Raw genomic sequence first — 13,113 nt, 5'->3', positions numbered from 1 at the left:
TCTCTTCGATGACTATTGTCCGTTTCCGACGACTTAATTCTCCCGGCGAGGAACAGTACGTCCGATCCCGGCGCGGCTTATCGTCCTGATGAATGTGGGACCTAAGTGAATTTCTTAATTATTTAGCGCGCCTTCTAAAGGGGCACCTCCGCGTGGAGTTTTGGCAGGCATAGAAAAGTCGCCAAGTTCGACGATCACCGCAATTCTGTGTCGCGCAAAATTTATTTCGTCAAAGACATTTGTCCCGATATTCTGAAAGCTTTAGGAGAAACGCTCTATTAGAATGACAAAGACTTAAAGAGTTAAGCCGGTTAAGGAGAAAAGAAGTATCGTAAAACAGCAATTAAAGATTTGGAAAGATATCAATGTAAAGAGAAAGTGAAATAGAAAGAATGTAAAAATTGTAAGATAGATATGAAATAAGATCATAAAATATATTTTTCAACCAAAATTAATTATATTTTTGGGTCAGTGGCCGTGTGTATGCAATTTGTCGATCTTCCTGACGTTATTTTTTTAAGGATTTGTTGTAACTACGGAGAGTAATTTTAATTATGTTAAAAAACTTTTAGAGATTCGAGACCGCGCTTTTAGAATATTTTGTCTTATTAATTCTCAGAAATAGGGAATATGAATTTTTCAAGCACCTCCATTTGCCACGCGCACGTTTTAATTACATTTACACGCTATAATTGCATCGTTAGCCTTTTTCCGCGCGATCGATCGCCATGTATTTATTCGCAGGGGCGGAAAACGCAATACTGTCGCTCTGTGCGCCGAGTTCCTTCATTTTTCAGTTCGATTTCAAAGGACACGACAAAGGCTTCCGGTTTTCCGGACTTCAGACGCAACCGCAGCATTTCAAACGCACCGAAAGGGGTTCTTGCGCACTCGTATTACTGATGTCGACTCTCTCTCAATCGCTGAAACTAATTTAATTAACTAATCACCGCCGGTTCAGGTATTACGCGCGCGGAAACCCATCTAGGTTCATTTGAAACGCTCTCAATAAGAGAAATGCAGCGCGATCAAAGAGAGATTAATACATATATACTAATACGAATAGATCGTACACGCGTCATATCTAATTTTAATCCAATATGGATAAGCAGTATGAAGGTGATAAATATCATTCTATGTCATTTTTGCAAATGTTATACGTGTGGAGCGTACTCGGCAAGCTGTTACGTAATTATTTATCCTTCTCCGATATTATTAGCGTTTAATATAGTTGTCTTATTCTATTAATTTTATGAATTCTAGCTACTTACCGTAAATAGAATTTAGTTAACTCAAGTAGTAAATAGCGTCCGATGTACGTGTATACGTGTATGTGGAAATAAACAATTTCGGCATTTTTGGGGCAGATTGATTTGATTGATCTATTGTTCATTTTTTACTTGTTGCAAAGATAATATTCAGTTACGTGATTTGTGTAACGTATAATAAGACGTTACGTCAAGTTTCGAGAAAAAGTTTCCTACGGCGTTGTTTCCTGCACAGGAAAATTCAACCATATCGCGGACATATTTTCAAACAGTAACGACAATGACGCAAGAAAGAAGGATGAGCTGTAAGTTTTCCAGGAAAGTTTTTGGCGGTCATATTTTGGCTTTCACAAACAAATCCAAAGGATCAGTCATTGTAATATATTATACCTATTAAGTGCGTCCTTCATTAAAATATATTTATACCAAAAAGCATATTGTTTTAACTATTGTGCAACATAATGCAGCCGAGTATTTATCGAGCTGCCTGAATGCACAGGCATAAATCTTGAGAAAAAACCTTGGCGAAGGTAAATTGTCTAATGCCAGCGGCAGCGTCAAGAAAATGTAATGGGGGAAGAAGTTCTGTTGAATTTTGCGGTACGCTAAAAAGTTGAGACGGTCTGAACTTCTTCCCCCACTACATTTTCTTGACGCTGCCGCTGGTTTCTAGCGTCAATGAAATCGCACCTTAACTTTTGTGCATTACGTTTTAAATTGCACTGTAGCAATTGTCAAACTTGAATTTTTTTAACCTAAAATATTTTAAAATAATATTTAATTACTTATGAGTCATGACACAACTTTCTGCTAAGTTTTTTGTTATCAACATATATGTATGTGGCAAGTTAAACTCTGAGATAAAATCGATAAAAATTTATTCAGAGATGAGATATTTCTGAAGTTTAATTTATAAACTCTAAACTCTAACGATAATAGCAATCAACATTAATTTTTTAATTGAATAATTTGTTTAGTTTGATATAGAAAAAGCTTATTATTGTTAGTCATGTAATACTATTTTTTAACGGAAGAAGATTATTAACGATTAAGATATTGCGCGAGGAAAGGGTTAACATTAAAACACAGAAATTATTAAATAATTAAATTGGTGATTTTTATTTTTCCTTTAAATGTGATGTAATAAATATTTGTGTGTATGTAGCAAATTATTTTTTAAATGTTTTTTTATTAACAAAAAATGATCAAAATTATCGCTTCTAAAATCTGCTGTATAAATATTATTGTTGATTTCTTATCTCACAGATCTTCGTATTTTACACAATATAATCGGCGAAGGTCACGGCAGCAACATTTGTAACTTAATATTCTCTTTTATTGAGATATTCTGATTTAAAAAATCGTAAAAAAAAAGGTATTTTTTGTAGGAAAACAAAAAAGAAAATAACGTTAACTTTGCATGTTTTTTTAGCCTTATTTTAAGAATTTATTTTTATATTTTTCAAGTAACAAAAATACTCTTTTTTTCTATGTTACATCCTATCGTCTGAACCAGAACTAAACCAATATTTCCATTCTAGACAAAATGGTGATCTTTTTATTAAAATTATTATAGTTTTTCTCATAATTTTGTTAGTATTCGAAAAAAATAAAAAACTAGTATAAAGTTTATTCTAGTTCAGACGATAGTCACACTTCTCCCGAATAAGAAAATTTTTGGTTTTTACGTTTCAGGTACCTAATAGAAGAGCTAGAATCATTTCGTTGACGACACCGTCGATCATTTACACCTCCTGGTGACCAAGGTATAACACAAAAAAAATAGTATTTTTGTTATTTAAAACATAAAAATATATTCTTAAAATAAGACTAACAAAAAATTTCTAAAAAAGACTTTTTTTAAGACCTTTTAAACCAGAATAGCTCTTTAATATTCTCTCTAATAGTCTCTCCATGATTCTCGGCAGTCAAAGTCGGCAATTTTAAACGGATGTCAAAGAAAAGAACTTTGGAAGAATAAAGAATAAGTGAGAAATGTTATGCAATTTTCTGAATAGCATATTGTTTCACTTGTTACGCTTCTTCTTTCTATTTTTCATTGTTCAACCTTTTGAAAAAAAAAAAACTTGAAAAGATCAAATACCATTCCTTGTTCTCACATTGAGTAGAAAAAAGAAAAAGCAAATAATTCTTTATCCGCATAACTGTCCTATGACAACCATGTAACCGTGTGTTTGTCCGTGTGATCGATCAACTAATATGACCATTCAGTATAATCTAACGTGAACAAACAAAGGAAATGCGATTTATCTTCTACACATCATCAATTATTATATATATTTATATTCAATTATAATATCTACTAATAGAATAAATATGTATGTATATATGTACATATAAACACAAATATTTATATTTATATACTTATACAAATTATATTTACATTCATATATATAATATAAATATTACATACATAAATATATATTAAATGTAAATATATATATCTATTTGTCATATCTGTTGATCAATCATATAATTTTTACTAACAAATGGAGAATGAAAAATAAGTTATTTTGTACAAATGTGCATGCTCTACATCATTATGAGGAGGTATAACACGACTAATGTTCAAGATAAAAATAATTTCATATAAATAAAACGTAAAGTTAGACAATGAAATAAAAAAATTACGAAAATTTAAAAAAATTGAAATATTAATACAACTAAAGTATTAATATAATAAAATGTATATAGAGACATTTATAAAGATTATAAAAGAATCATTTTATTTTATGTTATATGTATATTGTATGATGCATACATTATCTTTTCTAAAAGAATTTTTTTTATTTGTAGAAATTACTTTCATTGACGTATCATACTTTAAAAAGCTATAAAAAAAGCTAAATCTGAATTAAATTTATCGATCGTTTAATAGTCAATTGCATCGAAGTGCATGCATTAAAAAACCTTGCTCTCTATTGTCTTTCTTTCCTGCCCTCTTGAAATCTAAGAAAAAAAAAAAATTAAATGAGTAAAAAAAATTGTAAGCCTTGTTATTTGTGATTTACAACATCTTGGCAGAATGTTCGTCTTACACCTCCTTATAATGCATGTATAATTCATAAATACAACCGCCTTACTACCAAATATATTGCTTATTCCAGGTACATGATAATCCGTGTCATATCTTGTAATTATAGCATTTCCTCATATTTATCGTGAATACGCCGCCTGAAACAGTAAAAGTTAACACACAGCTTATTATTTTTGTTTAAAATTTCAAACTTTATTCTTATTATAAATTATATAAATTATTGAATTATATAAATTAATTAGATGACGTATCTATACATACATGTTGAATATATCAGCACTCGTATAATATTAATTACATTGTATACTAATAATATTAAAAGTATAAAAAAAGTATTTTTTTATCAAAACTGAATAATTTTTGCAGAGAAAATCTGAGGAGGGAACATTAAAAGTTTATACCTATAGAAATATGTTGGTTTGGATTTATATATTTTTTTATATATAAAAATACATATATATATATATATACGTATATTATACATATGTATATTATACATATAAAGATTACAGAAAAAAGTTACTTCACAACTCAGTAAATAAAGGAGATTACACCGTAATTAAAACGTAAATAAAAGAAGAGTTAAAAACAAATAAACTTGTAAAGTTTGTGATAGCGAACAAGATCTAAATAATCTTTCTCTTAACTGCCAGTCAAATTCTTTATTCGCGCAGCGTAATTCATAAAATTAAATATTGTAATTAATCTATATAGACAACATTATTTTTATTGATATCGTTTTTTTTTTAGTATTTCGCACGTTCGGCTAAAAGTTAGCACCCTTGTTGCTAGGCGTTAAAAGTGCATCCGCGATTAGATAACATTATTTGGAAACAACACGGGACATTGCGGGAGGGTTAGGTCGAGGCTATTCATCAGGAACCATCCTCTACAATAAAACCCATTGAACAAGACAAAACGAATCCGGGCCTAAATGATTCCATTGTTCTGTCGCATTAATATGCTAATTCAATTATCCACTTCGTTAACGGCGAGACGGCCTTGCCGACAGATACCCTAAAAACTATCGGTTGAAACTGAATCAGTCGATGCAGGAAACAATTTCTTTTTTTACGAATTGACTTGAAAATAATAAATACATTACGTATAAATTCTTTTTAGAGATTTGTTTCTTTTTCTTTTCTTTCATTATTTCTTTTTTTCTGGAAAACATTTTTTCATATATAATTACATAAAATATATCCATATGTTTTCTTTCTCGTAATTTTCCTTTTTGTAAAAAAAATGCAAAAGATACTTTTCTAATTATTTAAGGGATAGAAAAACATATGGACATATTTTATACGTACGTAGTTATATGAATATGAAAAAATTTTCCCCGATATTCTTTAATGGAATCTTTTGAAAATTTCGAATTTATATATTCTTATCCCTATTCTTATCATATATAAGTAACCTGCAAAGAATTTTAAATGGAAATATATTATTTCGCTGAAGAAACAGAACCACAAAGCAAAAAAAAATTCAGAATTACATCCTTTGGCAAACGGAAATCCAAAAATAATAAGAACTAGAATTAAACGAAATCTTTCTTCAGTGAGAAGAAAGATTTCGCAATCTTTTCGAACACTTTGGATTGCTCGAGAAATCGTAAATATTCGCATCATTGCTCATTAAATTTTTACCGGATCATATCTCTGAAGCCAATCGGAATCCGTGGGGGTAGCCAGTGGCCTAGTGGATGGCACCGATAACGAAGCAGATTGCGATTCGTTGGTGTCATAATTGTGCGCGGCGGTCCCGGTAGATCCGGACGTGGAAGGAAACATCAGCTGAGAATGGAGACCGTTGGTTCCCAGTGTACCCTGGCTTGTCGGGAAGAACGAGTTCAGGTTCAGGTGATGCTGCGCCAATGTCGTTGGATTACCAACCGCCGGTGGCATCGAATAGAACTGATATAAGCTATTGATGTCGAAAGACGCGTTGTTGTTGCCGTCAGCCGAAACCGTCGACGACGACACCGTGGACGACGCACTTGGGTTCATCGCCTTAAAATGGACGGACCCGTGGTACGGATGGTAGCCCGGACGAGGCATGGCCGAGGGATTGACCATCGACGTAGCGTAGACCGACGACAGCGGGAAACCGGAGCAGTGCCTCGAAGTTATGTACATGGACGGGTCCGCCGAAATTGACATCTTCTTGAGCTTTCTCCGAGGTCGATACTTGTAATTCGGGTGGTCTTTCATGTGCTGATTGCGCAGGCTCTTTGCCTGCTCGACGTAGGGATCTTTATCCTTGACGGGGAGCTCCTTCCACATTACGCCGAGCATCTTCGAGATCTCCGAATTGTGCATCTTCGGGTGCTCCTGAGAGATCTCCTTCCGTTTCTGACGGGACCATACCATGAACGCGTTCATAGGCCTCTTGACGTGTTCCTCGTGTTGCACATGTGTCTGCTGGCCATCTCTCATCGTGTCGTCCGCGGCATCGGATGGCATTTTATTGGGAAATGAATAATACAGCGGGTGCAAATGGTGAGGTGAGAACACGTCGAATCCGTAGTTGAAACCTGGTGTGTCCGAGTTTGAACTGAAGCACGGATTGTACGGCATTTGTTCACTTGAAATATACTTTGTCATCTTTAACCGCAAATCGTCCTTCATGAATAATTCTTAAACGATTCGTTGAAATGACTGTTTACAAACACACGGCTACTGATGAATGATACAATCGATCGTAGGCTGTGACAACGTATCGGCATTTATACGATTCACAATTCGGTGAATATTGATGGATCGATATTTCAATTTACGAGCTAGTTTTCATCTGATTCAATTTATTTACAATTCTTCCAACTCACACTCTCGTACTAATTGGCTAATGTTATCTTTTAACTAACAATAAGAGGTTTTCTTGAAACCAGCCAGTGTATCATTTTGCAAACCTTGTCTTTGCTTAGATTTAAATTGTTTTTAAATAATTACGTATGTAATTTTTCAAGAAACAATCATCACAGATTAGTATCGTCTTATTTTATTTGTTCAACATATATTGCACAAACTTCCACGAAGATGATCTTCAGTTGTGTGATTCTTCTCGGTTTCTTCTTTTTCTTCTCTTTCCAACTGGATTTCTTGACTCCGATGGACACAATATATTATCAAGAAAGGATTTCTTCTCTTTGGCTTTTGTTACTATGGTAGTGAACAATATTTTCTCACTTAAAATTATAAAAATCCGATAATAAATTAGATTTTTCTTGACAGACTATTGTGTGTGTGTGTTCTACCACCAAATCACTGCCCGGCGACCAAACGCACTACTATCTTTCTACTGTCTGTGCTCCGATATTCGTTTTCATCGCGAGTTTGGTTGACTTAGTGTGTACCAGATGCTGAATTATACTGAGAGCTGCCTAGCGTGCCATACAGCTGACTCATTGTCCCGGCACTGGCGGCACTGTCCTTCTCTCTTCCCTCTCCGTCGTGTCCGATGCGAGCCCCACGCGCGACCCACGTTTATGGGCGTAGCTTGGCCGGTCGTGTTCGAAGGTCGACCGGCTGATCCGTCGACCACCCATCGACCGGCCCCTCGTGCACCATTGGTCCTCGGATCCCCGTTTTCGTGTAACTCCGCTGCGCTTCGTCCCACTTCGTCGCCCTCTGTCACCCTACTTTGCAGCTTGCGACGACGGAGTACGGAGCGGAGCGGGCCACTTCGGCGCGATATACCGCGCGGACTGCAATTATTATTATCGATTACCTCGATACGACGAAGTACAAATAGCGCATAGACCGGCCGTTATTGACTGGCTCCGTTCACGTACCGTCGCGCGACCGCGGGGTTACGTCGCGCAGTAATTGCAATTTAAAAAAAAAAAGAAAGATCAGGGTAAGGATTTTCGTAATCCTTTCGTCCCTGGAGATATGTAATAGTGCGCATCGTGTAATCTCATTTGCAGCAAATTCTTTCGATTTTCACTAACAGTAAAATTGAATCGCACTAGAACCATCGTTCTCACTTAGACTTCAACTATGCACAACGGTAAGAGCTAAACTGAAAACCGATTGCCAATTTAAAACTATCAGGTCCCTTTAATTGTGACTACATTACCACCTTTTTTTTTAGTCTTTTAACTTTTGGCCATTTAATGGTGGGATACACTTCGCTTCCCCTCTCTTTTATATATCACGTAGACACGCACGTGGAGGGAGAAGAACTAGGCGGGACAAAACTTCCAAGGAGCTTCTGTTACTTGCTAGATCGTCTTGGAAGAATCGTTTTTTTTCGTCAGTAACCTCCGAAAGTTTCTCACGACTGATATACAAAGTACAAGTAGCAGTGAAGTAACAGTGAAGATCACTTGATGCTGAAGATATGAAGATAAAGAAAGAAGAGGAAACAACACAAGTTCACTTAATAGAAGGACACATACATAATGCATATATGTATGTATAATAAAAATTGATATACTGTGTGTTTTATAATTCATATACTCATCAATTATATAGCATTATTTCTCAATAAAAGAAGTCCTGGATTATTTTTTTCTCCGAAGCTTAATTAAGGCAGTATTCTTAACTAAAGTTTATTCAATCAGCGCCGTTCTTTAGACGGATATTCGTGACCTACGTTTCATCTGTATTTTTATACACTATGCGAAACGCGTGGTTCACAGATGTAAGTCCGTTTAAAAAATGATTGGATGGACTTTAATTAAGAATATCTTCTTAGTTAAGCTTCGGAGAAAAAAAAATGATTTAAGACTTTTTGATTTGTTTTGGAATAACCTTATCGTAATTGGTGGGTGCAAATTATAAAATTCTGTGTAATGTGAATCATTTTAATATTTATTATTCCAATTATTGCAATTGTGTTTTATTTTAGGAAAAGATATTTTAAATAAAAATTGCAGGCAATAATACATATATATCCAATTTCTTATAATGTGTACTAATCTGCTATTTTCTAATGGTTACAAATTAATATTGTTAATATTAATTTTAATTTTCTCTGATGAACGGATAAAGAACGAGTTCACGAAGCAGTATGTTAAAGCAATATTTGCACAGTCTCATACATCGGCGAAACGTAAAATGATCGAGTGAGCGTTTGGTGTTGTTTTCTTATCGCGCAACCCCCTTTTACGCCGTCTTTTCGTCGTCGACGAGTAATCAATCGGGAGTCCGCTCTAGAGCGAGTTTCGACCCTATTTAGTTTACGTACACACACACGCGCATACACACAGAAAGAGTGAGAAGAAGAGGAGAGGAGAGGAGAGGAGGAGAGGAGAGCGACAGCTTCCGTGAAACAATGCCAGGCGAAATCTGACGGTTACCCTCCTATGGGAAATCTGCGGGTACAATGCAAAAAATCCTCTCGACGACAGGGCACTTGGATTAGAATGAAAAGCGGCGAAAGGAGAGAGCGCCCTGCTCCCTTTTCCCAATCTCGTATCGCCCCTCCGTCGTCCTGACCCATCCTCTTCGCCTTTCTGGCTACCGGAGGACATTCAGTGATGCAAACGAATAGATCGCAATAGTTCGCTTCTCTTTCTCTCTTTTCCTCGGTGATATTAGTTGCTTTGTGTGTATTCGTGTATTACGATTGCTTTTTCGACGTCTCTTCTCGTCTCCTCCGCGATCAAACACTTTTCTGTTCTCGGGTTATTGTTTGATAGCATATCATCTTAGCAAATCTTAATTGGCGTTTTTACTTAAAATTCTGTTGTCTAATGTTGTATAACATCTGTTTAATATACATTTTATTGTTTGTAAAAATAAATATGCGTGAATAAGCATACATAAATTAAACAGGGAGAAGAATATAATTATCTTGTTTGTAGACACATATAGTCCTGATTCTGTTATTTATTGTTTATATGAGTATGAATAATCTTGCTATAACAAATCGGGTTAACAAATATATACATCATTATAATTGTGTGTGATAAATTCATTTCAGTAGCAGAATCGAATTAAAAGAATAATGTCGAATTCACTTTAACAGAGAGCGATGAAATGACGCAAAATTATTTTTTCAAGTGGCGCGGATCCGCTTTTATAAGGTCCACTGTCGCGAAATATTTCCCGAAAACATCCATCACTTCGTCATCGATCTCGGCACGATTGGAACACAAAAAAAAATCCGGGAAAGCAAGTCCGTCAGCTAATAATTTATTATCTCGCCGGGGTGCGCCACCCCGAAAAACAAAACCCACCCTCGTCGCGGCGTCGACAAAAGGTGGCGGAAGGAAAAACGAGGAGCGCGTCTCTTCCGTCGCGGAAAAAATCCGGCGACGTGGTCGCCATTCCGTCGGCCTCTCCGCTAATACCTCGTGCGCGCATACAAATGCACGTGTACGTATATGTATACGTATATGTATATCCGCCTGTACACACATTCTTGCCCGTATGCAGTCGGGTGCAAATTGGTATTGAAAAATCTCGAAGTCAATTAAAACTCGAGGCACAAAGGATTCGGCGAGACAAAATACCAATTATCTCATGTCCTCGCCGTCGTCCGCCACCCCCCATCCCCCCGTTCCCTTCTTTCCCTGCCCGGTCGACGAACAGGAGGAGGAGAAGGAGGAGGAGGTGGAGAACAGGGAGGAGAGAGGGAGGAGGCTCTTTCCCTTGCAAGAACTCAATTCCATTAGGCATTGAAGTGAGTAAAACGAGGATGGGCATCTATATAACGCACTCGCATCTCGCTTATCTACCTAATAAAGGTTTCTCTCGCCCCCTCCCTCTCAACCCCTCAGGCTTCTTCCACTCTTGCGGCACCCCCGCAGTATAAAGCGTACCCGTGAGGTGTCTGCGAGACAATCCCTTGGGATGACAATGCTTATCCCACGTATGAATGCTTCCTAGGTAATTTAAGTATAGCCCGCCCGATATTGTCCTCCCTTCTCTTCGCGCGTCTCCCCCCTCCCCTCTTCCTCTCGTGGGTCTTCGTTCGTGCCCGTCCATGAAAATTCGTTGTCCTTGCGTTAATGATCGCTCTTAAATTTCATTTTAGATTTAACTCCAAAGGACTCGCAGAGATACAGAACTCGAATATTCCATTTAATAAATATTTAAAACAGTTGAAAATTTTGTGTTATCCATTGATGAGAAAAAATCAGTTACGCGATTCCACGCACATCTAGTATTTGAATTTGCGAAATTATTAAGGATTTGGTTACAAAATTCAGAATTCTATTGTAACAATTCCAGAGGCTTTTAATGACTCAGAATAATCCTCGCGACTCTACACGACGAGCGATAAAAATTCGATGATCTCGCTTAGACGGCAATTAAGGTACAGCTAATTAATAATAATCCCGGCGCGACGATGTAACGTCTTTCGCACACAGGCGGAGCGTGTAATTCGGATGCGCGGGGGATTATCCACGCAGCGTTCCCGACATTGATCCTGCAAATTAAGTTGGTTGCTCGACCGACGGGGCGAGATGTCAAACCGGCAGGAACTGCTGGGAGCTTTGTCCTGCGCGCTCGCAGCAGGTGAAGCGCCGCATTTGGCTGATTATGGGCGATCGCGAAGGCGTGTGAGAGCAGACAGATAAAGCTTCGTTCGCAAGTGACTATCGGTGTACAATTACGGCGCTAGAGAATTTCAATGTTCCAAAAAATCTGAGGATTATGAGGACTAAACATTTTCGAATATTTAAAAAATAGATTGAAAACTGCGGAAGTTTTTATAGTTCCAAAATTTTCGATAATTTAACTAATTGTATGGTTATAACAGTGATATCATCTAATTTATATTCTTTAATTTATTTATGATTTAATAAACTTATCGCTCTTAGTATTCTAAAAGTATAGAATTAGAAAATACATAACGATAGATTTAAAAAATGTCACAGGTAACAAATTATGAGCTGTTCGCACTCGCTTGTTGGGGACGCAGCTTAAGGGGGTGCAAGATGAGGAGAGTAAGGGCACGGGTTCAGGAGAGCCCGTGCGAGATCATGGGTGCGCTACGGAGAGAGAGAGGAGAGAGAGGTGGAGGGAGAGAGCGGAGGAGAGAAATCCGGATCCATCGCGGTGCCACATCGCCACCCCCGAAGAGCACGCACGAACGCGTTGCGTAATTAGCGACTGCCTCCCCGGTTTTCGTAGGTGGGTGGGTTGTATCCAACGGCGGAGATCGGACGAAGAGAGAGAGAGAAGGAGGGAGAAAGGAGGTTGGGAGGGCGGGAGGGTGTAGTAGAGCAGAAAGGGTCGACCAAGTGCAACCCTAGAACCCGTTCGTGCGACTTGCGCTGAAATCCGCTGCGTGCACATATAGCAGGCACACGTGCACGGGTGCGATCTACGGGGTGTTTCTTCCGTATAAGAGCCGGACGGAAGTTTTAGAAATCCTTAGGGCGCGTCCGAGAGCGACGTAATGGATTGAACCCTCTTCGAGATTTAGTTTCGCCGGAACGCGGAAACGGTAATTCGGAGTTTCTCGATCTACGCGAGCGCTCGAATCTCTTTTTTCCCTTTCGAGAAGGCCGTCCGAAAAAAAAGAAGAAAATAAAGCGGATTTGTTTCAGTTTTTGACGCAACGCCAGTTAGTCGCATCGCGGCTCGGATCGTCTTCGGCGGAGGTCATACGGGGTGACGTCGTGTTAACACGTAACGCATCTATTATCGGCAAATATCGCCCTTCCAATCCTTAGAAAGGATTCCCGAGATTTCCTTCCGATCTAGTGAGCGCGTGCTGAGTTAAGGATGGATTAGCTGCCGATCTGATTTCTCTGAGGGTGGGGTTTTGGTCGAATTATGCGGCTCGTGGCGTCGACACTAATCCTTTTGAAAACACCCTGTATAAAAG

General features: G+C 37.6%; 1 protein-coding gene across 1 annotated transcript; it reads right to left on the bottom strand.

Annotated features, from left to right (window-relative positions):
• Positions 1-4,036: 4,036 nt before the first annotated feature.
• Positions 4,037-7,732, bottom strand: LOC112454137 (transcription factor Sox-1a-like). The gene is made up of 2 exons (XM_025015370.1): positions 5,973-7,732; positions 4,037-4,463 (listed from the first exon to the last, which is right to left on the bottom strand). Exons 1-2 carry the CDS (start codon positions 6,951-6,953, stop codon positions 4,446-4,448), a joined length of 999 nt encoding a protein of 332 aa, XP_024871138.1. The 5' UTR covers positions 6,954-7,732; the 3' UTR covers positions 4,037-4,445.
• Positions 7,733-13,113: the final 5,381 nt, after the last annotated feature.

This window comes from Temnothorax curvispinosus, unplaced genomic scaffold (assembly GCF_003070985.1).
Source record: "Temnothorax curvispinosus isolate PA1 unplaced genomic scaffold, ASM307098v1 QBEX01004802.1, whole genome shotgun sequence".
Taxonomy (NCBI): domain Eukaryota; kingdom Metazoa; phylum Arthropoda; class Insecta; order Hymenoptera; family Formicidae; genus Temnothorax; species Temnothorax curvispinosus.
This window is presented reverse-complemented; position numbering and strand designations above follow the sequence as displayed.

Coding starts and splice junctions, on each gene's coding strand:
- LOC112454137 (XM_025015370.1), bottom strand. CDS start 6,953: ATGAAGGACGATTTGCGGTTAAAGATGACAAAGTATATTTCAAGTGAA.